The sequence below is a fragment of the Dermacentor silvarum genome, chromosome 1 (assembly GCF_013339745.2).
Source record: "Dermacentor silvarum isolate Dsil-2018 chromosome 1, BIME_Dsil_1.4, whole genome shotgun sequence".
NCBI classification, from domain to species: Eukaryota; Metazoa; Arthropoda; class Arachnida; order Ixodida; family Ixodidae; genus Dermacentor; species Dermacentor silvarum.
The window spans coordinates 216,773,708-216,798,501 of record NC_051154.1 but is presented as its reverse complement, the minus strand read 5'-3'; the positions used below and the strand labels follow the sequence as shown (position 1 = coordinate 216,798,501).

The window sequence follows — 24,794 nt, the reverse complement described above, 5'->3', positions numbered from 1 at the left end:
CGCCAAAGAACTTCGCCCTCCCCCTCCTCGCATACTTGTACCTGGTTCGCGCGCAGCGTGGCCATTAAAGTGAGACTAAACTGCGTTCGCCGGCTCTCTGCCGACGCTGCCCTGCGAGATGCTGCGGCGAATTTGCCGTTTTAGTATCGCAGTCATTCTTTTTGTTCTGTTTGGTTCCTACTCGCCCACGCTGGACTTGTGTGGCTTCGGAGAGTGAAAAAAACGTTTGCAGCGCGCGCACTAGTACGCGCGTTCTTTAAAAAAAAAAAAAAAAAAAAGGGAAGCGTTAACGCAGGTAAAAAGGAGCGCAATCTCATTTTCCTAGAGTGGCCCGACTTAATGCCTGCAAGCGACGCACTTGCATGCGGTTCGCCGCCGTTCGAAGGCCGGTGGTGGAGGTATGCGAGCGAAGCGAGCGGGAAGAAACAACGCAATGAAAGCGACAAGGGTGAAGTTGAGGCCCTTTAAGGTGGTGTGTGTTTGTATGAGGGGGAGGGGGGTATAGGAAGACGAGGTGGAGGACAAGGGCCTTCGCGCCGCCCTCAACAATTCGTCTCGGCGGCGCACGCGGACCTCCTCCAGGCTGTCGCGGAGAGTTATGTCTACGGCCGAACCCCACGCGCTTATAGTGTAGTTCTAACGGACCACCACTGCCGCGAAGTGAGGCGAGATTCAGCGCACCGCGGGGGCGATTACGAGGCTCGAGCGCCGTCGGTTCGCTGGGTCGAGGGAAACTATAACGCGGATACCCCCTCCAGGCGGACGGCGGCGGCGCAGTCACCCATAAAGGGAAATTGCGGCTGCTTTCGCCTGAAATATGCACGCTGAAGTTCTGCCCTACCTCCCTCCCCCGAACACTTACGTGAACACGTGCACATTTAGCCTCTAGTCTATTAGCTTGGCCGCGCCGGTGTCCCTCTAGTATTTTTTTTTTTCGTTATCTGTTTCTTGATGTTACTTTTCTTCTTTTTTTTTTCCGCCCTGGAAATCGCCTTCTTGGACAGTCACGTTTTTACTGCTAGCTTCTTTCGTACACGCGCGCCCACAACGAGGAATTAGAGAGTTTCAGAGGCTGTACGTGTTTTTACGTATTATTGTTTGCATAATGCCCGAACGCTCTGGAGATGCGGAACGGGGGCAGCTGCAGCGTTGGTATAGCGACATTTTGCGGGTGATTCGTGCAGCCACGACTCGCTAGAAAGGTTCTTGTGTTGCATAATTCTTCTCGTCGAAGGGGTTGGGGGGGGGGGGGGGGGGAGGCAACATTACAGTCGCGATAACGTAAAATTATTCCACTCTGTTTTTATTACACATCCGCCATTAGCCCACCGTGATTTGTCAAAACTTTGATTCGAAACATTTTGACCGGTCACAGGGGGCTAATGGCGGATTTGGAATGACAACAGAGTGGAATAGTAAGTATTACGTTATCCCGACCTACATTATTGGTCATGGCTGGCGATGCCTTTTGACGCCAGCTCGAAAGTGACAGCGCTGGGAGACGGTGTCAGTTGAAGTTATGAGACATCGCATTAACGATACCGCGGGAAAAAAAAAGAAAGAAAAAGTAGATTGCATGAACCTTAGACAATCCGGCCGCCCCGCGTCGTTCGTACTGCGTCGATGGTAGGCAATTCGCGACAGTACGAAGTTCAAAAGCCATGTTTCTTCCAGCCATGTTCAAAAGCCACCCTTAGTTCAGCAGAGTTTATGGTCTTTGAATGTAACCTTGCGCTGAAGCGATTGTGCACACAACTGTAAGAGACAGTTTAAAACTCAGTTTTATCGTCGTGCGGACTGTCATAGCAATTTACAATTGCTTGACTGGATACTGTGATTTTAGCTGCTCCACCCTTCTGTATGTAGTTACTGAAATTACTCAACTTATCTACTCAACCCTTGCGTAGTAGGGTGATTGCGATTGGCGTTCTGCCGGCGAGGATTGAGGATTGCTTTTTTTTTTTTTTTTTCGCCCATAGTGCCTCCGAAATTCTGTAGCTACGCCGCCACCTATGAGCTACGCCGCATATCTCGGGAGCCACGCAACCGTCAACACGACTCCGGCGCTTATGCATACTGTGCAGTTCGGGCTGTACAACTGTCAGTTTAGAATTAGAATACGTCGTGAAGTGGCAGTCACCTGTCTGATTCTCGCCAAATTTCAATTGCACGCGTGTCGTCTGTACTGCGGGGCCCTCTAATGCGGGGCCCTATAAGAGTCAATTTTCGCCGTGTCGTAGGAGGAACTATTGGTCCAAAAGCGTAGTAGTAACCTCTAAAGTTTTCATCGCATGCGCCCGTCATGACCACCGCTTTAAGCAGCAGCCAGATACTTTCCGCCATGTTTTCGGCGCGTCTTATTAAACTACGTTCAGTGCGTGCCTATACGTCAAGTCTGAAACGCGTTTCATCGTTTCGCCGCTTTGAAATCCACACAGCACGCGGCCTGCTGCAGGACGTATACAGCGTGGAGGCAGCCGCGGAGGTGTTCAAAATTAATTAGTAGCCTGCAGCGTTTTTCGTAGCCTCAGTATAGCGTTAAAACCCGGCGAATATAATATTGTGGACATCGCAGCGGAGTTAAATATAGGCGCGCCCCCCGCGCCGCGCCTTTTGAAAACACGGTGTAAGTACGTTTCCGCGCGTGCTTGAACCACTTCGTGTGTGTACGTATAGCGGTGAGGCGAATAGAAACGACGGGATATTTGAAAAAGATGCCGTGCGCGCGTTAACACCACTCGGCAGGTCGAGTGCGCGATTGTGCGTTGCGAAGGACGGAGTTCCTCGTTTTCTTTTTAACGTGAACCAGAAGTCTTGGTCTTGCATCCGCGAGAGAGATCAGGCTCGAGACTAGAGTCTTGGCCCGCAGCGGAGGCAAATTGAATGAAACTGTTGCCCCTGTTGGCAGTCGCTTTTCTTCTTTTTTTTTTTCTTTCTTATTGTAGTCTTGTTGCCTCGCGCCCCTAATTTTAGTAACGTTTCTCGCGCCACTTTATTTATTTCATTTTCTTTTTTAACCGTCTATTTCGGATCCCCCGCAGCTGTGCCTGAAGAACGCGCTTTCTTTCTTCCACGCGTCGAGTCGTCCCGTCGTTCCCCCCCCCCCCCTCCCCGCTGTTTGTCTTCTACTTTTCACACGCTGTGCCTCGCCCGCCAACTTGTCCAAGTAACGTCGTCGACGGTGGCTCTAGCCCCGCGGAGTGAGGAGGCCGAGGGCGATGAGACGCGTGCGGCCCAATAGCGCGCAGGCGCGTTGATTAAAATTGCCCCCCGAATGAAAATGCGCTCACGCGCGTTGGCGCCTCTTGCGCGCGCTTGTGGTGGAGAGTGGCGCGACGGGCGGCGCGGCAGCGAGTATGGGATTATAGTGGCGCAGCCGCGGCAGCAAGAGAGCGCCGAGGCGCGCAAGCCACTCTCGGAAGCGGGCCCCCGCCCTTCATTCATTCGTTCGTTCGTTCCGTTTTAATATATCACTGCGCGAGCGAAGGGCGGCTGAATTACTGCGACGAATTGCCGTTATTGGAACGCACTTCAGTCCGGCGTAGTCTTGTTGTTTCGCTTACGTCAGGTCATGTGTGTGTGTGTGTGTCAGTGGCGCACCGACCGGGGGGGGGGGGGGGGGATTCGGGGGTTGTAACCCCCCCCCTGAGGCCGACTTAACCCCCCCTTTTGTTTAACCCCTTTTCTTTCCTTACGCATTTGAGTACTGCAACTTAGATGTAAGACGCGCAATCGTCTGCACACTCGCAAAAAGCGAATTTTTTGACAATTTCCCGTTAAGAAATCGAAATTAGTGCTGTTTAGATGGTATTGGCAAACTGTCAACCCCCCCTGGCAGAGATCCTGGGTGCGCTACTGGTGTGTGTGTGTGTGTGTGTGTGTGTGTGTGTGTGTGTGTGTGTGTGTGTGTGTGTGTGTGTGTGTGTGTGTGTGTGTGACATCCGAAAAAAAAAATGTGTAGCTGCGTTGCTCGCAGAGGACAAAATTGGTTTTGTAGTGGCAGTGCCCCTTTAATCTATTCACGGACGCTGTTTTGATGTCTCGGTGAGCTGCACTCTAGTTCTTGCCGTAAATAGTAGCGAACTGTACATGCTTCGTTTCTATCTTTCTTTCTGAGTGCCCGCGTGCGCTCATTATTATCTGGAGCCTTGTTTATCCCCCGTCGTGCTCGACTTGTTGTGTTCGGCATCTCCGGCAAACGTAGCCGAAGCCACGCAGCGCTGCGGAATTCCTGTTATGTAAAGGGCTCAGGAAAGTGTTATGCCAGCTCTCCGGAAAAGGGAGCCCGATGAGTGATATAATAACGAGCGTATAGACGCAGACCGTGCTCCCAGCCCTCGACAGCGCCGTAGGTTTTCGTAATACTACCTAAGTGGAGATGGACCGCGGGCACCGGGTATGCGCGCGTCGGTTGTGTTCGAACCATATGCGTCACGGAGCCGGGACACGAGGTTCGCGGAACGAACACTCGTGCATGCGAAGCCTCTGGTCGTGGTATAGATGGGCGGAGACGACAGAATGAGCCGTTCCGGCACCAGATAGAGCATCGAGCGGGAACTGAAAAGGACGCGATACAAAGCGAGCAGCAGCGCATCATGACCCGTTCTAAAGGCTTCCACCCGGGCGGCGCGAACTTATAGAGATGCAAATACGGGGAGAAAATAATGGAGAGACGCGCACACACTCCAAGATTGCACTCTCCTGTGTGTGTGCGTGCGTACGCGCGGGTGGGAGGAAACACGGGAAAGTTGGGCAGAATGCTATTCCGCCTTTCTTTTTCTTTCTTTTAAACCCGGGCCTCCCGAAACGGCCGCCTCCGCCGCGCGCCGGAGGCTTTTCTCCGTGGTGCAGCATCCGTCTTTCTGAACAGGATGCCTTGTTGCTCGCGCAGTGTGCGCGCTGCTACTGTGTAAGACTTGATTTGTTGTGCTCGTGTCGTGTTCGGACGCCGTTTCCAATAGGCTCCGTTGTAGTATGCCACTGTCAGAGGTACAAGAATAGACGAGCAGGACCTTTATTTCTGCGCTGCTGCGTGGTTCAACAACTGCTGGTCGGTGGCACGGGTCTGCTGGCTTATTTCTTTTCGTGAGGAGGAATGGTCTCGAGTAGTGCCTCCAAGTTATATTGTCCCAGGAAGATTATACTAGAACGCTGAATTCATCGCACCTCAGCTGTACTGAAAGGGGGGGGGGGGGGGGGTGATTCGACGAAGATGCCGAAAGCAGCGGACTTGTTTTCAAGCCTATGGTCTTCAGTGCTTTGTTATATGAACCTGCATCGAGCCGGTATGCTTTGGCGGAAAGGTTTGCCGGCGTTACACCTATAGCACGAATTACTCCTTGCGGAATACCATTGCATGGCGCGAGCGGCAAATGCGCTCGCGCCGAACACATGCTTCGAACAATCCAAATCACTGCCCGCTACGTCACAGATATCGACAAATAAACAGCGTCCGTTCGCCCAGTCTGAACGTTTTCTTGCCTGTGCATATAGACTCGTTTATTTGGCTCCGTCTCGCCCATATGTGCTGTTTCAAAGTGCGAATATACTTAGGTCAGTAAAGCGATATCACCGCTCTTCTCTTCTTGGCCGGTCTACTTCTTTAGGGAAGCCGTTGGCGCGTCCGTTTTTGTAGCTTGGTTCTGCTGCTGTTCTGTATGTCGCGGTAGCCGATAGCCACCTCCGAGCGTTCCCACGACTAACGGAGAAAAGTGTCTTGAAGACACGTGTGTTCCACTAATTGTTCACCGCCTCGTCTGGTAGAGCACGCAGCAGTAGCTTTTTTTATTTTCTACCGATTGGCTGGCGCGCCCGCTCGCGAAGCTTTGGCGAGGCTGCGCGCATGGTCGTGGCCGTGGTCGCAGCAGCAGCAGTGGCGGCAGCTGATCCACAGTGCCCGCGTGCTGTGTATACGTATACCTCCGGGAGGCAGAAGCGCCGGGCCTTTTCGGCTCGGAAGATGGCCAGGATCGTGACGGAGAGTTTTCACGGAACCGCGGCCAATTAGAACTGTAACGAGACACGGCTCCTGGAGGGGGCGGCGCGGCCATGGGAGAATCTGGCTGGGCGCATTTTACGACCTCGGAGCGATGCGCGCCTCCCCGACACGAAACTTTTCTTCTGTATATATGCACTGTCTGGTGGGAAACCACCTCGAGTGCAGACTAGGCTGATGGGGATAGGCGGAGGGGGGGGGGGGGGGGTTCTTTGTTCGCCACCCTCCTCCCACTGCTTTCAGTCGTTTGTTTTGTTTCATTTTTCGCCGTATGCCGCTGATGGAAAGGGCCAGCTGATGACAGACACTGGCCGGATCGCCCCGGAGACCGCCGCGCTTTGCACGCCTGCCATTTTCGGCGAACCAAAAAACAAAGAGCGAACATTCTCGGAAAAGAGAAGTTTCGTGCGCTTCCTGGCTCGTTCTTGCGGCGGTTGCCGCTCCACCGTCTCGTTAGACGTCCGAGGGAAATGTTGGGAGGGCGTACGCTGATTTGCGGCGCTTACGTCGTCGGGAACGACGTCTCGGACACGTTGCAGCCTCGTCTTTACGTGGCTAGGTCTGGACATTTTCCCGTGATTTTCTGCGGATTTCCGCCGCTGCTGGTTCCTTCCCTTGCCGCTGTGGCTCTTCTGTGTGCGATAATGCGCTAAGAGGCACGATGCGACACTGTAGCGTTCAGGCAAGAGCTGCTTCAATTTCGATTGCCCTCGTACAACCCGGATCCGTGCCCGCGCGCAATCTGCGCTCATATCGGACACTCCGGCTGGAGCGCTACGTTGTCGGCAGCCTGTTCGTGTTCCGGTCGTTCTAGATAATCAAGAATATGAATGAGAGAGTTTTAGCAGTGCCGTGTTACAGTGCGGTAAGTGCTGTATACGGTACGTTATTAGACAGCTTTAGTTTAGCGTTTTTACGCTCCGCTTAGCTGCGGAGCGAAAGCACGAATGCGCATGCGTCCTCCGCTTAGCCGCAAGCGGGCTAGCGGAGCGAGAAACACGGTCCGCTTACAAGCTGCCTAAGCGGAGCGCGGAGCGTTGCTGCCGTCTTCCGCTAGCGCGTGTAGTCGATGCACGCGCCCTCTCTCGCGCGTGGTTCGAAGCACCCTGCATCGATGCACTAGTCGTGCGAGCGCGAGTAACTTGCGTAATACACCCCCAACTGTTTCTTTAAGGAAATAAAGTGAACAGCAAAGCTACCAAAAACGTCGCCAGCGCATTGGTGTCAAAAAGGATTGGATTGGATCGAAATGCAAACTCACTGGCTATCACGTGGCCTTCACCAAGTCGACGCTTCATTTTACACTCGATAAAATGGACCGGTAACGCATTGCAAGCACCCGTCTGATACTCCATGAACAAATAAGTTATGTATACTCGTCTTACTTTGTAAAAGCGACAAAACTGTTTTTTTTTTTTTTTTTTTTTTTGACTACGCTGAATTCGGCCATAGGGCGCTGCAACTACGAAAGGTTCGCTCCGCTACGTTAAACGCACGACTAAAACGTGAAAATCGCCCGCCGCTCCGCTGTGGCTTAGCGGGGCAATCTCGGAGCGGAGCGGACCGTAAAGACGCTCAACTAAAACAGTCTATCACCGTTCCGTAATAGCGTACCGCGATGACCGAATACGTTTTAGCTGCGTGTGTGCTCGATGCGTACGATAACTTGATAATGATGATAGTGGTTTACATTCACGCCTTGCAGATTGCAAGAACTATGTGCTGAGCGCGAAATATTAATTTTGGCTGATAGAAGAAAGCTTTAGCTTAACCATACACGTATTATTCTTTACGGAAGTGCCGGGTTACGGCAAACGTGGACGCCAGTCACAAAGCTAGTGGCGACTGCTTGTGACGCCTTGTTCAACAACACGTGAAGCCTTTCTTTTTGTTTTTTTTTTTGTTACGTAGGTGTTTTTGTCGAAGCAATATATAAATATAGGACTGTTTGTTGTAAATTGCACCGCTGCCGACACTTTACACCAGCAGATAAGTAGCATATAGTTAATTACGCAATAAGAACTCGGCGCCCCCTCTAAGTCTGCGTCACTAGATGGCGGCACCAACCCGAAGTGTGTGTATATATATATATATATATATATATATATATATATATATATATATATATATATATATATATATTGCCACGCTTTACGTTCTGTTTATTTGGTTGATTTTCGTTTATTTTAATCTGTATTTTTTCTCATTCGACCTGAGTATATTACTCGCCTGTTACGAAGGGTACGGCCACAAGTTCAGTTAGGCCTCAGCTCAAATTTATGCTTCTGGTTAGAAGGGCTGTCATACTGCCACTTCGCCGTGTCGCAGAAGGTGAATTAAATTTAACTCGTCCCTTGGTCCTACCATGGTGAAAAACGCACGCGAGACGCGGACATGCTACGGCGTGGACTATGTGGCCGTCGCCACTTGCTCCCTATGTTTAGGCTTGGTCCGGCTCGGCTCGCAAAACATGGTGCGCACGTTACCGTATGCGGTACAGACTCCTTACCGTCAAGTACGCCGTACGGAAAGTCTTTCCGTACGGTAAAGTGCGCGCATGCGCAGTCCTCGGCCGGTAAGGTATTACCGCGCTTACCGCACGGTAACTTGTCACTGCTAAAACTCTCTTATGTCTGCGTGCCGTCCAAATTCCTCACTTAATCATGTCGCTCCTAACGCGTAGTTTATCAAAGGGAAAATTTTACGAAAAATGTGGGGTTTTACGTGTCAAAACCACGATATGATTATGAGCCACGTCGCAGAAGGGGGGACTCCGGAATAATTTGTACCACCTGGGGTTCTTTAATGTGCACCCAATGCACGGTACGCGGGCGTTTTCGCATTTCACCCCCATCGAAATGACTGCCTCCGCGGCCGGGCTTTGATCCTGCGCCCTCGGTCTTAGCAGCGCACGCCAGTACGGTGGGTAGGGAAACATTCTCGTCCACCCGACTGTAGAGCGAAGCTACAAAGGAAACTTAATACGGGTTTCTCAGAAAGGATGCTTCGCAGCAGAAGAAAAAATTGCCCTGGTCCGGCGATTGAACCGAGGGCCATAGCCTTTCAGGGGGTGGTCGCTCTGCCATCTGAGCTAACCATGCTAGGCGATCGCAGAGCGAGGGCGAACTAATCGACAGCTCTAAGCACAGGGACACGTAATGTGACAAATCAGTTCTGCGGAGGCCTCCCGATAGGTGGAGGAATGTTGATGAAAGGCAGAAGTTATCACCCACCCGAGTGTTCCGGGCCTCCGCAGAACTGATTTGCCATGTTAAGTGCTGTTTTCCAGCGTAAGCTGTTATGGGCTCATTCCAATAGCCGTTTCGGTTCGCGATTCTGCCGCCGCCGGCGAACGTAGCCGCTATCGCTGTAAATTCGAAAAAAGTACCCGGTTCCCGTCAGGATCGAACCCGCGCCCGCTGAGTGGGTGCCAGATACTCTACCACTGAGCCACGCAAGCGCTTGCTATCAGGGCGCCGGAAAATGGTCTTTAAAGCAGGCGCAGACGATCCGAGCCTCCGCCAGTATGGTGGCGCCATCAAACTAAGACGCCTGCAAACATATTGTGCGCAGGCGCAGCCGACGAGATGCCATTCAGACGAGGCCCGCAATCAAAAAAAGAAAAAAACGCGATCCCCAGCCTCCGCCAGTATGGTGGCGCCATCTAGTCATGGTGCCTGCAAACGCACCGTTACAGTTGTAAGGCTTGATCTGGCTCAGCAGACTGCTGTGCAGGGAGCATTACAAGCCGCAGTTCGCCGTCGACGCCGGGCGGACAGTTCAGATCGTTCTCGTCAAAACTAGGCGAACAAACTGCCGCGAAGACCCTGTTGTGCCTGGTGCCCAAATTGGAGCTACTCTTGAGTCGCTCCACCAGCTTACGTTGTGACTGTGCTGCGTGTGCCGCGCAGGCCTGTGACTTTCTTTCTTTCTTTTTTTTTTTTTTTTTTTTTTTTGTCGTAAGTTCTAAGCCAGCATCTTGCGCGACCGCAGCTTTCGTGATACAAAGATTCTGAGACCGTGCCCGCTTGACAGATCTTCTTGCTCGTGGAATTTCTTCGACAATTTTCGACTGATAATGCACGATCCCTATGGGCACAGCGTGGCGCTCGAAGATGGTGCGGATTAATCCGTTTGATCACGCACGTAATGTTGACAGCGCAGGGCACCGAATAAACCGATGTCTTTGTATGCCTGCTCCTCGCTGTATCTGTTGACGTCGCTCACAGGCAGGAATTACTTTTTAGATCGCACCCCCAAAGAAGTGGTCGCTGCTTTGTGAATATATATATACACATACAGAGGGCAAAGTCTCAACTTGTCTCTTATCTTCGGCGTGGCAAACGCGAAGAGCGAACATCGTACGGCATCATAAGACGACGCTGTACACGTCGCAAAAGTAGGGGGAAAAAAGAAAGGGGAAAACAAAAACGGAATGACAGGGCGGTTCCGCGGTTTCGCTTGATTTTGTTTTCCACATTATTATTACTCCCATTTCCTCTCTAGTCTCCTCTCGCGAGCGCGTCCGCGCTCCTTCCTTCGCTTATTCGCGTCTTCCGCCACCTATCGGACGCGCAGCGAAGCAGAGTGTAGTGCAAGAGAGACGAGGTCCGCATGCACTGCCTCGACAAAAAGCGACTGCATGCATACTATCGCCTCTGCGTATAAAAGAGGGGTACACCATTGACTCTGAGGTGGGCTGGTGGGTATATACGCGCCGGCAATATGTGATACTCCACGGCACGGGCGCGTTAACGGTGACGACGACGGCGCTGTTTGTTCACGAATAGGGCGCGCGCGCAGACTTCTTTCCAGCCCGACAGTCGTGTTTGGCGCCCCGCGATCAAATTAGCATATACGCGCGTTCGTGTTCGGCTCGTGGGCGCCATGCTCTCTCTGCCATGGGCGGCGCTCGTGCTTTTCTCCACGCAGTGGCCGCCAGCTCTCAATCAGACAAGTGACGCCGGACCCGTCCTAATTAGCATAGATTCGACGCGCCGCCGTACAAATTAGATTTCAATTGCGTGCGATCGGCTGTGTAACGGGCTTCGATCGGCCGCGCGTATCGCCGTGGCGCGCGTGCGCCTGTACTACTCTTCTTATTCGCGCTTGGGCCACGAGATTTCAACGCCCCCCACCCCCCCCCAACCCTCTCCCTCTTGAACCGTCCCCAGATTGAAAAACAGAGAGAGAGAAAGAAAAAAAAGAGAAAGAACACCTAATGGTGATGAGGGAAGTCGCACGATGGCGTCGATATTACTGCGCTCTTCGGTATTACTGCGCTCGTCGATATTACTGCGCTTACTGCGCTCGTCGATATTACTGCGCTGCCGCGTTCATCATAATTGTGGTCTTAGAAACGCCTAAGCTATTGCAATGTGCCATGTGCTGCACCCAGTTAATATTCGCAACGTAATTATGTTGTGCAGAGTTTCCACCGGGAACTCTCTAGATATAGGACGATGTTTCAAACATGCACTGGCCAGTGTCTCGGCCAAGGCAGCAGAAGAAAAAAGACGGAAGCCGCAGATTCCTAGAACTATAGGGACATTTAGACGGATCCTGCCCGCGGCACCCTGAAATTGAGGCGACTATATAGGCGCTTTTCAGCGAGTTCCCGTGGGCGGCGCCACATTGGGTCACCTGGTGACGCGTCCATTGCTTGCCTCAACCGGCCTCCGCTGCCTCTGTTTACAATGGCAGCGCATGACGTTGGCGCGGCGCCGCTTTAGTCGCGACTTCAGCGGCTGTCGTCGACGATGAGCGGGTGAAGAGCACAAACCTTTGAGAGACTATAGCTTCAGCGGATATGGGAAGGTCGCATATACATGCTGCCTAGCTCATTACGCCTTGTACAGATGATCCTAGCACTGCCGTACGGCGAGCGGACTAGAAGGCAGGTCTAGAAATTGTTTACCAAGACACAGCAGTGGCACATACGTTCACTCACTGTATTAAGTGGAGATTACTGTTATTATATTTTTTAAATGTCAACGGCTTTGAAGCCGCACGTTTTTGGTTCAGTAACGTTATTGGTGCAATGTCATTACATTACTTATTTTCTACCTTATAGCACTTGTGGTGGTAGTTTCTTTTTATGCCACGCTCCGAGCTTTGAACATCCATGTCTTGAAGTTTTGTTGTAGCTTACGGAAAGGTCGTAACATAGTTCGTCACTCGTTTACGTTGTGGCTCGTGACGAAATGTTCAGCTTCACACATTCTTACCTAACATACGTGAACTACCCATTGGTCGGCGTACTCGCTAATGAGTGCGCTGATTTTTTACTATGTGGCTATAATTCTCAGTGAGTTTCAGCGAACGGGGCTCGACGTTAATGGAGGCCAGAAAACTGATATTTACCAGCGCGAGCGAGTGTCTACAAAATGTGCGGTGCTATCGGGGCAACATATATCTTTCCGGGAACATTGCCTTTAATCAAAAATAATATAAAAATGTTCCGCTGCAGCATAACATTGGTTTAAGTTCGATGATAGTTCGAAATTTTATTCCTACGTTGTGGCACAAAGAAACAAGAACGAACAAAAACCTAAGGTGATAGAAGCTACAGTAAGGCAGCGTTAGCCAAACGTCATTGTTGTACATCTTTTTTCGATGCTTCTTCAGTGTCAATGCAAAACACTGCGAGCTGATTCGCTCTTAGTGCAACAGTTCATATGAGAATTCCACAGTTGTTAATCCACTAACCAGCAAGCAGCCTTACTCAAGTATGTACGCATATAGTACATTTAGAAGACTAAAAAAAGAAATGTGGTGTTTAGCGTCCTCAAATTGCACAGTGGGTTATGAGGGACGCTGTAGAATAGGGGCTCCAGATTCATTTTGACCATCTGGTGTTCTTTCACGTACACAAGCGTTTTATTGCGATAGCAATTATATGGACACTTGCACCGGATTTCTGCCGTCGGCATCGCCGTCGCCGTGAGGTTCCGTATAGATAAAATCTTCGCCGCGCGCCGTATGCCCGAGCGGAAGCGTGTGGGGACCCACGCTGTCACGGAGAGCGAACCGAACGCACTCAATCTCCCACGCGCAAGCAAGGAAGCAGGAAGCGAGCGCCGGAGGGAGTGTGGGGGGGGGGGGGGGGGGCGCACTTCTACTCTGCCCGCAACCGCGCTCGCCGCGCACCGTCTCTTACCTCCACATGGCTCTGACGTTTATGCGCTGTGCATTCGCCACTCAGTTTCCGTTGAAGCGATAGACCGCACGTACCTTCGCCCGCTGCGGCGTATATGCGTTTGCTGCCAGCGTTTTGACAGTCGTTGTCTGCAGTCATTCAGTGTGATCTATTCATGTTTGTTTGTGCGCGCTCACACCACAGTTAGTAACAGTCGGGCCACATTTTCCAACGCACGCTACACATGCAATGCTGCCCGGATCGGCAGTGCAGCGCTACAGGTGTGTCCCTTCGCACGCGCTGCCCACGGGCAGCGCTTCTCATCAACACCACCGTTTCACACGCGCCTTCTCGTGGTCATCCAGTCTCTCTTCATGTCGGTCTACTTACGCCGCAGCACACCTGCTTACTTAATCAGCTCATGTTTACTACAATTCATATTGCTACCAAAGCCGCTCACCTTACTTCGTATGACATTGCTGTGTTGCTATCGCATTCATTGCTTCGCCCTTAGGGTGAAACTGTGACATTTTATTTATATTCCACCTCTATAGGAACGCGGTCACCGCGACCTTAGGCGAGGCTATAGTTACTGTATATGATAGCAGATACAATAAAACACCGTTAACTCAAAATTATGAAAACCGGGGGAAATTTCGAGATAAGCGAATGCACGAAAATTTAAGCCGCTGGCCGCGCGTAGACAACACAGAACCTTTAGAAACAGACGCCAGTAGCCATTTTGAGAGATATGAGGTGAAAAATACACGGCGTTGGAATCGAGCCAGGGAAAAAATTCGGATTAACCGATATTTTGAGATATCAGACTTCAAGTTAACGAGGCTTTACTGTGTTGCTATCAACTCTAGGCTAGGTGTGGCAGAAGCGTCACTAAGTTTATAGTGAGCCAACTTGTCGGTGAAAAGGGTCTTCGCTGCAAACGCTCACGTCAGCACTACCGCGGTGAGCACTCTCACGCCCCCTTCTCATGTGTGCTTGCCTCATTTTCCGTTTTCTCTTGCTCCTTCATCTTTCAGCCCTTACGTCCTTTGCGCAGGGTAGCCAACACGATTTCCACTGGTTAGCCTCAAAGCCTATCATTATCGCGGCTATATGTGTCTGTCTCCTGTATTAGCCACATATGGCCGTTATAACCAGCCTCCAGGACGTTTTCGGTAAGGTCTAAATTCACGATAAGAATAATTTTATTAAATCACTTTCCCGGCAGTGTTTGGCAGGTATGGCTGCTTTTTGGAGCGCCGGGCTTCATTGCTCTTTGACTGTTGCAGAGGTTCGTAATCGTAAGTTCGCAGAGGTTGAGGACTACCACTGTAGATTAGGCTCGAGATAGAACAGGCGCCATTAGTTAGAAGTTGTGCTTTTCAGCCATGTTTCCACAAGTCTACTTCCATTACGCGCGTTTGCCAAGTTACGTTCGTGAAAATGTGTGGACACAGTGACGCTTATACGTATATACGTTATGCGTATATACGCGACTGCTTGCCGGGAGTCTGCCTGACGGCGAGTTTTCGGGAAGACCACAACACCGGCACACCGGCCGCCCACCGCTCTTGGGTCGATGCCGACGGCGCTTCAAAAACAACCGCAGACGATCGCACAATGCATACTTTGGGCACCGTTTAACCACCTCGTCATCTCCTCGGCTACCGGGTACTTTTCTCTTTGCACAGCCGGCCGGACGCTGGTTGCAAGTTGAACTTGCGTTGTATCGCAGCTGTCAGCCGTGCGAGAAGCTCCGCATTGGTCATCGCTTGTCGCGAAATATACAATTCAGGCGTCACATTAATCTAACATCCACTATATTGCGTGATACAGAAGCTGTAGCCGATGTTTGTCGCCGGCGCAGCGGCGTCGACGCGCTCGGATCGGACGGCCCAATGAGGAGCTGGCCGCGCATATGCGGTGACGTCATGCAGCTTCGCGACCGTCCATTCGTCCGGCCGGCGCCGCGCCGTTTGGCGGCAGCCAGAGTCCGGCAAATGGGAAACGGCAAGGACGCCGTGCCGCTAGTGCTTCCGTGCCATTGCTAATACTTCATTCGCGTGAAAGTAAGTGCGCTGGACAAACATCGCACCCACGTTCGTTTATAGACCTTGCCGTCGCGGGGAGAGGGCGCATTCTCTTTGCACGAGACCAATCCCAGCCGGACAAGCAGACTCGACCCGTTTTAGAGCGCAGCTCTTAAGCCCGTTTCACGTGGTGCGATTTTGCAGTGCGTTTTCGCAGCTGCGATTTCCGCAGATGTTGCGCGTGACTAAAAAGGCACGCGCAGCAGCATATGCTGCGCTTGTGCGTGAAGCTAGCGCGTAATTACAAGTCCTGAAGGCATTATGGCGACGCCCAGGGAGCTCACAACCATTGGCAATTTGTGACGCTTGCTTTGCGGCAACGTGTGCTTATGACGCAGTTTAGCCAACTTGCGTAAAGGTGTCTTGGTATGTGGCCTGAATGCGTCGCATGATGTCCCGCAGTTGGTAGCGTAAGCAACATAACGGCATTTTACAGGCGTCGTATTTTGCGAGGCCGGGCGAAGCAGCTCTGCGGCGCATGGCGATGGTCGCCGCGCCTTCGTTATGTATGCAACGATGGCGATGAGTCGCTATGCAGTTGGAAGGTCGCGGCAATGCGGTGATGGCTCGCACGAATGCTGCAGCCATGAAAATTGCAACTTGACATAAGTCCCTTTTACTCGTTCTCATTGCTGTCTTTTCTGTTATCGTTCGTCGTCGCCTGGAAGGAATAAGTTTTTCTCTTTTTTTTCTTTTTTTCTTTTTTTTTTCGAGCGTATGTTGCACTGAATTCAGGGGGGGGGGGGGGGGGGGAGGTAATAACACGTTGTTGGTATACACCTTTCGTTTTAATCCTGCACACTGGCATTCACTTTATCCGAGTGCAAAAGTAAGCCTCAGAAAGCGAGATTTATTTCAGGGCACATCTTGGCAGGGGCGCGCACCCACATATGGGGTAGGGGATGCTGGCGAGGAAGCACTTTGTACAGGTCACTGAAATACCTTATCCAACCCGCTATGCAGACTACGCCTTTTTGCTATGCTTCTTTGTCCCCAGAGTTGGCGAATTTCGCTGTTCTTGCGGGTGACCGTGGGGGGGGGGGGGGGGGGGGGGACGCTCATTATTGCTGTCCTAACTGGTGCTCCTTCTCTTCGTTCTGATGACATCTTGTAAGGGAACTCGTTCTTGATGAGCGGAGGTACGAAGCGCAGGTGCAACACGCATCATTGGCAAGAGTCTCTACAGCACTTTGGACCTGCTCCCGTGCCCTATAGGGCGAACCGAAGTTGTCTTCTGAAACCGCAATCCCGCAGTTCTAGCAGCTAGCAGTAGATAGTCGCCACACGATGGTTCGGGCATAGGTAGCACACGAAGAACAAGTGCAAAAGCAGATGCACGGACACACAAAGTTATTTTGTCTTCTTTTTGTACACTATAGTCTTCTTTTTGTACACTATATGAACCCGATCGTGCACTGCTAACTGATCCTAAACGCTACGCTCGTGAAGGGATGGTTTATGAGGGAAACGAGAATAAAGCGCGCTTCTCCGAGCAAAATAGCTCGCCACTCTTGCGCTGCTATGATGGGGGCACGTTCGTTTGCATCAGGGTTTTTGGTCGCACCCGGAAAACGAGCCGTTCGCGCGACGTACCAAAGAAAACGAAATGATTTGTCTTGGTGTGATGGTCGTTTAATGCTCAGCAAGACACATACATGCCTTAGGCAGTCCGCGTACATCAGCAAGCGCGAGACTTGTGCGTGCGAGATTTCTGCTTTGTTGTCTTTTCCCTTGGTGATCGCCGTCTTACGTGTCGCCTTAAACCAGAGAGTCCGCGTCTATACGCAAGTTCGCGAATGCAGCGAACGCGAGACTGCGTCGCCCTAATCGATGAATCTGCGCGTTATGGCTGAGTGGCGTCAAAACCCGGCCAGCCTGTCGTGCGCAAGTGTTGGACGCGCGCTGGCGTGTCCAGTACGCGGCCGGCTGGCATTGGACCTAACACCAGCATGGTCCATCAACTCTGGCAGCGAACGAAGGCCGCGGAACCCGTGCGGCACTGCGCGCGCTTTACCGGTGTCGCCGCGCGTGTTGCCCAAGAAAGATGGCGACGGCGCAGGTGGAGGAGAGGTGCGCGAGCAAGAAAAACAGAAACGCAGGAGAAGCGAGGAGGGACAAAATTTAGGAGTGCCCGAGGGGGACCTCCGAACGCAACCCATATTACTTGGGGCCCGCGTATCTCGCCCGAGGGCTTGCTTGTGTGCCGCGTATTATTTGCTCCGAACCTGCGTGTGCGTGCGTGCACACACACACACACACACACACACACACACACACACACACACACACACACACACACGTCTTTCTTTCTTTTTTTTTTTATTTTCCCCCGTCGCCCGACGCCCTGCGATAGGATCCCGCCTGCGAACGGTGGCACCAACACCACTACTATAATAGTACGTCTGTCTGTCTCTCTCTTTCTCATATATAGAGATATACATCAATATATATATATCACCGGCCGCCGCGCCGCCACCCCCCCTCGGCCGCCCCCGATCACCGAAATTGGTTTCCTCCTTTCCCTCGGCTGTTCCTCGCGCGCGCTCGCGCGCGCGGACGGAAAACAGCGACATGACAGAGCGGGCGCGCGCGACTGCGGCGGGGAGGGAAGATTGTGGCGCGCGGGCCGCCGAAGGGGGGGAGGCGAAATCTCATATCGAGGGGCAGCCGCCTATATGTATAATGGTAATAACAACAACAGCGCGTCGGCGGCGGCGGCGGCGAGCGAGGCACGGAGGCAGAGCTTCATTCCGTGTTACCCGATCTCATTTTACAACTGGGAGCCTCGAGGAGCGCGCGGCCAACTATCGTCGCTTCCGCTGCTCTGGGCGCCACAAAGGAAATGCAGAGGCGAGAGATCTTCGCCCAGGGGGGGAAAGCAGGGCGGCTGCAACATGGCGGCGGACCCGGGTCGTCGCTGCCGTGGAACACGGCATCCGCGATGTAGCCGCCGGCTCCCCTGGACGTCGGAAATTTGGACGCGCCTGTATCTCGCAGCGGCTGCCGCAGGAGAGGAAAGATTGGTCGATCCTGCTGCTCGGGGCTCCGCGTCATTGTCTGGCCCGAAAAGTGCGCCAGCGCACCTTTCGGTCCTCACTGCATTCGGGATGAGCCTCCCCTTCCCTCTTAGAGAGAAAAAAAAATAGGTAATAATAATGTGGTGGCCCGAAATGAGTGGCGCTCTCCTCCCGCAACCCAGCCGTTTTCTGCTTGTCTTGCTCTGGGCCTCGTTCTATGCCCTGTCTTCTATTACGAATGTCTTTACGCGCGAAGATGAGTGACCGTTTTGCGGTGTGGACGAAATTGAAGTTTCCTGACAGGTGGGGTGCGTAGTTCGACAAGACGTGGAATGCGTAGTGGGAAAAAGGAGCTAGGTTTAGCGGGCGTCTCACCTTAGAATAGAATGGTCGCATGACCGTCTAGGCTTTTTTATTATTATTGTTTTGTTTATTTTTACTCACTCTCTTTCTATCTCGCTCTCTCCCTCCCAGCCGTTGAACACGAGTCTATGCGATGATTGATCACGGTTCCTGTGTACGTCCAGCCGACTCGCTCGTATTTATGCTCTTTTTTTGTATAAATAACCGTTGTGTCTGATGCAAAAGGAAGTGTCTAGAGCGCCTCACTCAATATATAAACATTCCACCTTTTGCGAGAATACGGTTCCTGTAAACTCGTGTTCCATTTACGTTCTGTCTCAAGCCGCCATGGCAACAGTGTGTCCAGATGAAACGAATAGAGAGCATACAAAATCCGGCGACCCGCGTAACCGGTATCATGTACACACTGTCATGCTGCATACTGTTCTGCGCTTGCACACTTGGCAGGGTTCAGGGGTGGTAGAAATTGCACGTTTGCATTGCACGTGTCTCACCAGCTCGTTATCATGGCGAAATTGCCCGCGCAGCTGGCATATTGACTGCCTCGGTTAACCTGGTTCGTCTGTCTTCTTCCTACAAATGTGAAGCGTGCACGTGTTGTAGAAAACATGCACACGAGAATGAACCGCTTGGGAAACGTTCAACGGGGTTCGGTTCGCCTTTCTATCCCATCGTGCCGCGTATAGGTTGCCGAGCGCAAGGAAGATGAGGAACTCTCGGGCCCAGTACTCGACCGTATGGTAACCGCCGTTCTCTGCTCTCTCTCTCTCTGCTCGCAGGTTGTTCGGCACGTCGGGTGCCTGCTCGGGCTGTGGCCAGATGATCCCGGCCAACGACTACGTGATGCGGGCCGCGCAGAACGTCTACCACGTCAAGTGCTTCGCCTGCGTCAAGTGCCACAGCCAGCTGGTGCCTGGCGACCGGTACAACCTCGTCAACGGGAACGTGCTCTGTGAGCAGGACTGCCTCAAGATGCTCAAGGGCTCCCCGGCCACAGTGCGCAAGGGCAAGGTGCGCGCCGCCATCAAGGTGTGATGACGACGCCTCTCCTCCACGCGCGGCCCGCTGCCGTCAGCGAGCGCGCACGCACAACCTCCTCCTCCTCCCGGACCCCCAAGGCTCCCTCCCGACCCTCGCCCCGGACCGCGACCCTTTGCAGCGCCTGCATCATGTGCTTCTTCTACCCGGGTCCCAGGGGGAGGTCACAATCAGCGGCGGCAACAGCAGCATAGGCACCGGGGCTCCCCCGCTGCCGCTCTGCTACTACAGCCTTTCCACGTCACGCACCAGCAACGTGGGGGGAAACGTGGGGAGCAGCCTCTCTGGCCGCCATGTCGCCGAGTGTTTTTCGAATCTAATTGTCATCCACCTGGAGAGAGCGTGTCATCCGTTCTGCGGACAAAGAAGGAAAAAAAAAATACAACTGGCTCACTTACGACAAAACACGGCAGTGGGTCGCAGCGGAAGGTACTTGGGAATGGCGAAGAAATTCGGCGGTGGTGTCGCTGGAACCTTAATTTTCATTGGAGAGATGGTTACACCGGTAGGCCACCTGTAGGCGTTGGGACCGGGGAAGCAGGTTCCAGGGTTGTCCTGTGGTACGCCTGCGTCGCCGTCGCTAGTGAACGGTGGTCGTCGGTCGCCGCGCCGTCGTTCTGGGGCGTTGGCCGAGCAGCTTTGTCTCTTCGGGGTGGCCTGCAATAAGAATGCCATCCGGCGCCGTGCAGCAGGCGCCGTTCAAGCTTTCGCCACGGAAGCCGCACAAGAGGGAGTAGGAGGAGGAGAAAACCACTGCGAGACCCGGGAGTGCAGCTCTCGAAAGCATCTGGAAAAACCACCCCTTCATCAGACATCTACGAGACATTCTGAGCTTTATTGTTTCATGCTTTTTTTTTATCCCCCTTCCTGCTTTTTTTTTTCGTTCTGTGGTGTGGAAACGAAAAGACGGTACATCTTGTTCCTCTTGTACTTTTTTTTTTTTTTGTACATACGCCTTTACTTCTATCATAAGATCTAAGATCTGATCTGTGCTTGTCATGCCAGTCCAGCAGCGAGAAAGGAAACAAACACAAAAGCCACTCCACTTGTCGTACGCGGCTGTAGCGCCATTCTTTGTCTGACAGAGATACAACAGGTTCGTCAAGAGTTCGCGCAGTCTGAATACTGAGACCGCTATGCAACTACAAAAAGACCGGAAGGGACGCGTTAAAAAGCCGCGAGAGACGTCGGGTCGGAAGACAATGCTCGACGACATCGAGTGGCACAATTCAGGCTCGCGGGGCGACAGTCGCGCTTTTCACGTTCTTCAGGGATTGAGTTGCTTGGATTCAGCGAGTTCGAGTTGGCCCGTACAGAGATGCCTTCCCGACATGCCACGGTCCTTCCCCGTCGCGCGTTCTTGCAGGAGCCGATTGACTTGGTACGTTCGTCGTGGAATTCAGGGGGAGAGAGAGAGAGAGAGGAAACACTTAGCAAGAGCACGCCTTGGTTTCTTTCAGTGTGCAGGCGCATTTTGTCATACCAGCTACCCATCACTTCTTTTTCTTTGCATGTAATTACTTGCGATCGCGATGTCCCGTGTGAGCGAACTTCGCTCACGTGATCAATTCGTGGTTGGATGTCAATGTTTTATTTTATTTTAATTTTATTTTTTAGAGAAAAGGACTGGATGTAAAGTTTCACGTGCAAAGCAAGTCACTATATTTGTCCAATAGAGGTGCGGAAAAAAAGGTAAAAAAAATTCGGCGTCCTTCAAAATAGTGAAATACCTGCTCTATAAGGGAAATGTTGCCACACGCTTTCTGAAAAAAAAAAATGAACAGGAAAAAGAAAGTTAGGGGTGCAACAGCAAAAGTAGAGAGACCTCTGTATTAAAACGCAGTGTCTCTTTTTTTCTTCATTTTCTTCTTTCTTTAATGCATCTAGTTTCTCTCTGACTTAAGCCTTGTAGAGCACGTGACGTTTCCGCGTAACTTGTGCGCTCCAACAACCAGAGGCACTCTGGTTCGAAACGTTGTTCGGCCTGGCCGAGTCACCGCGGTATTGGTCGCAGGTGTGCCCTCCTCCCGTGCTATATATATATATATATATATATATATATATATATATATATACACGACAGGAAACAATGATGATGATGATGATGCGCTCTTTCAAAAAGAGCGGCACACACACACGTGCGCGTGCCCACTCGCACGCGCAGACACACCCTCCGCGGTACACGGCGCATCGCGCTAAGCGTTTACACACTCAACACAGCGGAGGAGCAGCAGTTGCTCCAGGGCGACTGGAGCAGGAGCAGAAAAAAAAGCAATATGGCCGAAAACAACAGTTCTCGCATCTTGTGAATACCGTGTGTGGAAGTGCAAAAAAAAAAAAAAACGCGATTCCTCATTTTTATATATATATGATGTATATCGTCGCTGTTTTCTCACTCTCTCTTTTGTTTCTTCAGAGTCCTAAATTTATATTTCTTTTCAATTTTTTTTTTGTGTCACGTGAATCATCGTAGAACGTATAAGTTCGATGTTCTATCGCTGACAGAACAGTGAACGAAAGAATGAACTAAGAGAAAAAAAAGTGATGACAAAAGCAGCGATTCAAGCGTGCTTATAGCCCCTGGAAATCTTTACAGATGCTTTTTTATTTGTCGGATTTTCCTTTCTCATTTGATTGTATCGGACTTGTTAGGCCTTGAACCTATTGGTCGTTTCTTCGACGCGACGAAGTGATCTTCCTCCGCCTCCCGGAGGGCACATGAATGGCGACACCCCCTCCCCCCCTTTCCGTCTGTCTGCATCATTGTTTAAAGACCACAGTCACTTTACTTCTTTGTCCAATTATTATTATTGTCTCTCATTGCTACTTTGAATCTGCTTTTTTTTATGTACCAGTGTGTCCCTTATTTAAGAAGAGGCAGCCACCAGTTTTTTATTGTCTTCCTTCTTTTTTTTTGGCATTTGTGATGTCATTATATAAATATATATAAATAAAACATTTTATTTGAAATAAAAGGTTCGACTGCTGTGTAACATGCCTCCGTGTTTGTGTCTGGTCCAACAAAGCCGTGGCAGCAACTGCTTCGCGATGAAAGGGAAAGCAGATGCAGGCGCTTATAATGTCCACTAATGAATCCACGTTTAGAGCTGGGTAAACGGTGTCGTCCAAGGCGTCCACGTTTGCAGCTTACAATTTCGGTGCAGGCGTTCTGTATGCGGATCTGTCTTGGCTATAGCTGTGGAGAAGGTGATAAAGATGGGAGGAAGCGATCTGATTGCCGTCTCATATATTCAGACGAGTTTGTAGGCCAAATGATATCCAACGCTCCAATGAAACGTACCGGCAGCAGTCAACACCATTCAATCGGAGATGTTGAAACAAATCGAGCTACACAGGACGACCACAGTGTACATCTAGCTAAGACATTTCAAGGGGCACTAACAGGAAATATTAACTGTTAAATATAGAGTGTTAGCGTGTCCGATATACGTAAGGGCGTTGGCGGATTACCCGAAGCGTAAACGTGAGGAGCGGAGTTTGGTGGCGCAGAGCTCAACCACACACAAAAAAAGAGCTAGTATTTCAGTAACCAAGTCTATTCTACTTCGCTGCTCGTGCAAATTTTAGGCAGCGGCGTAATCGTGAACACGTTGCTTGTTTTTAATGAGTTTTTTTTTTTTTTTCTTTTTACAAGAACACTCGTAGTACACTAAAACGTGTCTACGAGGTGTTGTGGTTAGACGAAGTGTCACAAGATGTCGCTACCAGCGTCCGGTGACCCGGTATTATGCAAACGCCATTGCTTATACCGAACACGCTAAAATTATCCAATTACGTAATAGCAATACGCCTGATCTTGCGCTGAGAGGTGGCTTGGTAAACTTTAAAAAAACGCGCTAACGTATTAAGACGTGTGGCGACGCCGTGCTGGAGTTGCCGCGGCAGCTCACCATGACGTCATAGATTTTGACAGCATTTACTGAGGTCGCAATCTATCGGTGAATGACGGTAGACAGCATGGAAAAATAACCCACGACTCAACATAGCAAGTTTCGAAAACTTCTGCGGCACTCAAAACGTCCCATATACTAGAATATACTCGAAATTCGTGACGATACACTGACGTATAGGCGCTGAGGTTTCGGCCTGAAATTCATTCGCCAGTAGTAAACCTTAATTTTCCCGCCACGTGAGCGAAAATGTAGTTTTTAATTGCTACGAGTCTAAAATTATTAATGTGGCCCCTTTGCAGTCTCTTCAATTATAAAGCCTGACAAATGGCGTCAGCTGTTCATGGACATTTTGGATATAGCAAAGTTCCTTTCGCCTTGAGTGGTGGTGGTGGATTGTAGCAACAACGACCGACTTAAGTCCAATGTGCACGGCCTACAGCATTCCTTCCGCAAGCGTGCGGAGGTGCGGAAATGTGCATATTTAACACACAGGTGCTAAAATTTCTGTGTACAGTGCTCGTAGGAACCAAGTCTAAGCCGAGATTTTAGCAACTGTGTGCGACAAGTGCAGTTTTCCGTATGTCCGCAGCAACAAGACTGGCAATTGCTCCGCCTGAGCGTCTCTTATAGTGTTACTGCGATACCTTACCACATGGACATCAAACCAGTATCTCTTAGGCATTTAAGAAGACTTGAAGCTTCCTTGTGGGCTATAACTAACCCTTCTGGGAACTCAACGTGCTGCAGGCATGCATGTGAAAGGGATTTTTTTTTTTTTTTTTCCTGAGAACGAGCGTCATGGTATCTTGGGGGGCACCACAGAAAGTGTTCGATGTCTCGTCGCATAAAGCACAGTTTGGAGAATCGATACGCCCGGTCTTAAGGTAGGCATGCTGGCGTATGAGCAGAAACTGTCCTTATTCAATGTAGTAGGGATGTTTCCTCTAGACGGACCCGCTTGGTTATGCGGGGCGCATGTGTTGGAACCCAAAACAACCGAAAGTGAGTACGGCTGTCCGATTTTGTAACTTGATTGCTTTTTGGCGCTATTGCATGGGACTTGACAGTCCCTATAGCCCAGCGGCCTGAAAGTTGACCAGGCAGATTAGCGGAGAAGGCCCGATCAGTGACGTGGCGACGTCGAATAAGACAAAAGGACGTTTAGTTACGTAAAGAACGGTAAGCTGAACAAGCTGCTCGGGAACAAAACTTGCTGGCTCTCCCGTAATCTAGAGTAGA

General features: G+C 51.2%; 1 protein-coding gene across 1 annotated transcript in view; it reads left to right on the top strand.

Annotated features, from left to right (window-relative positions):
* Positions 1–22,634, top strand: part of LOC119436766 (LIM domain only protein 3) — a 177,633-nt gene extending 154,999 nt beyond the window's left edge. Inside the window, exon 5 of the mRNA XM_037703758.2 lies at positions 19,383–22,634. Coding sequence (XP_037559686.1) covers positions 19,383–19,638 — 256 coding nt within the window. The 3' untranslated portion in view covers positions 19,639–22,634. The remainder of the gene's footprint in view (positions 1–19,382) is intronic.
* The last annotated feature ends 2,160 nt before the right edge of the window (positions 22,635–24,794 follow it).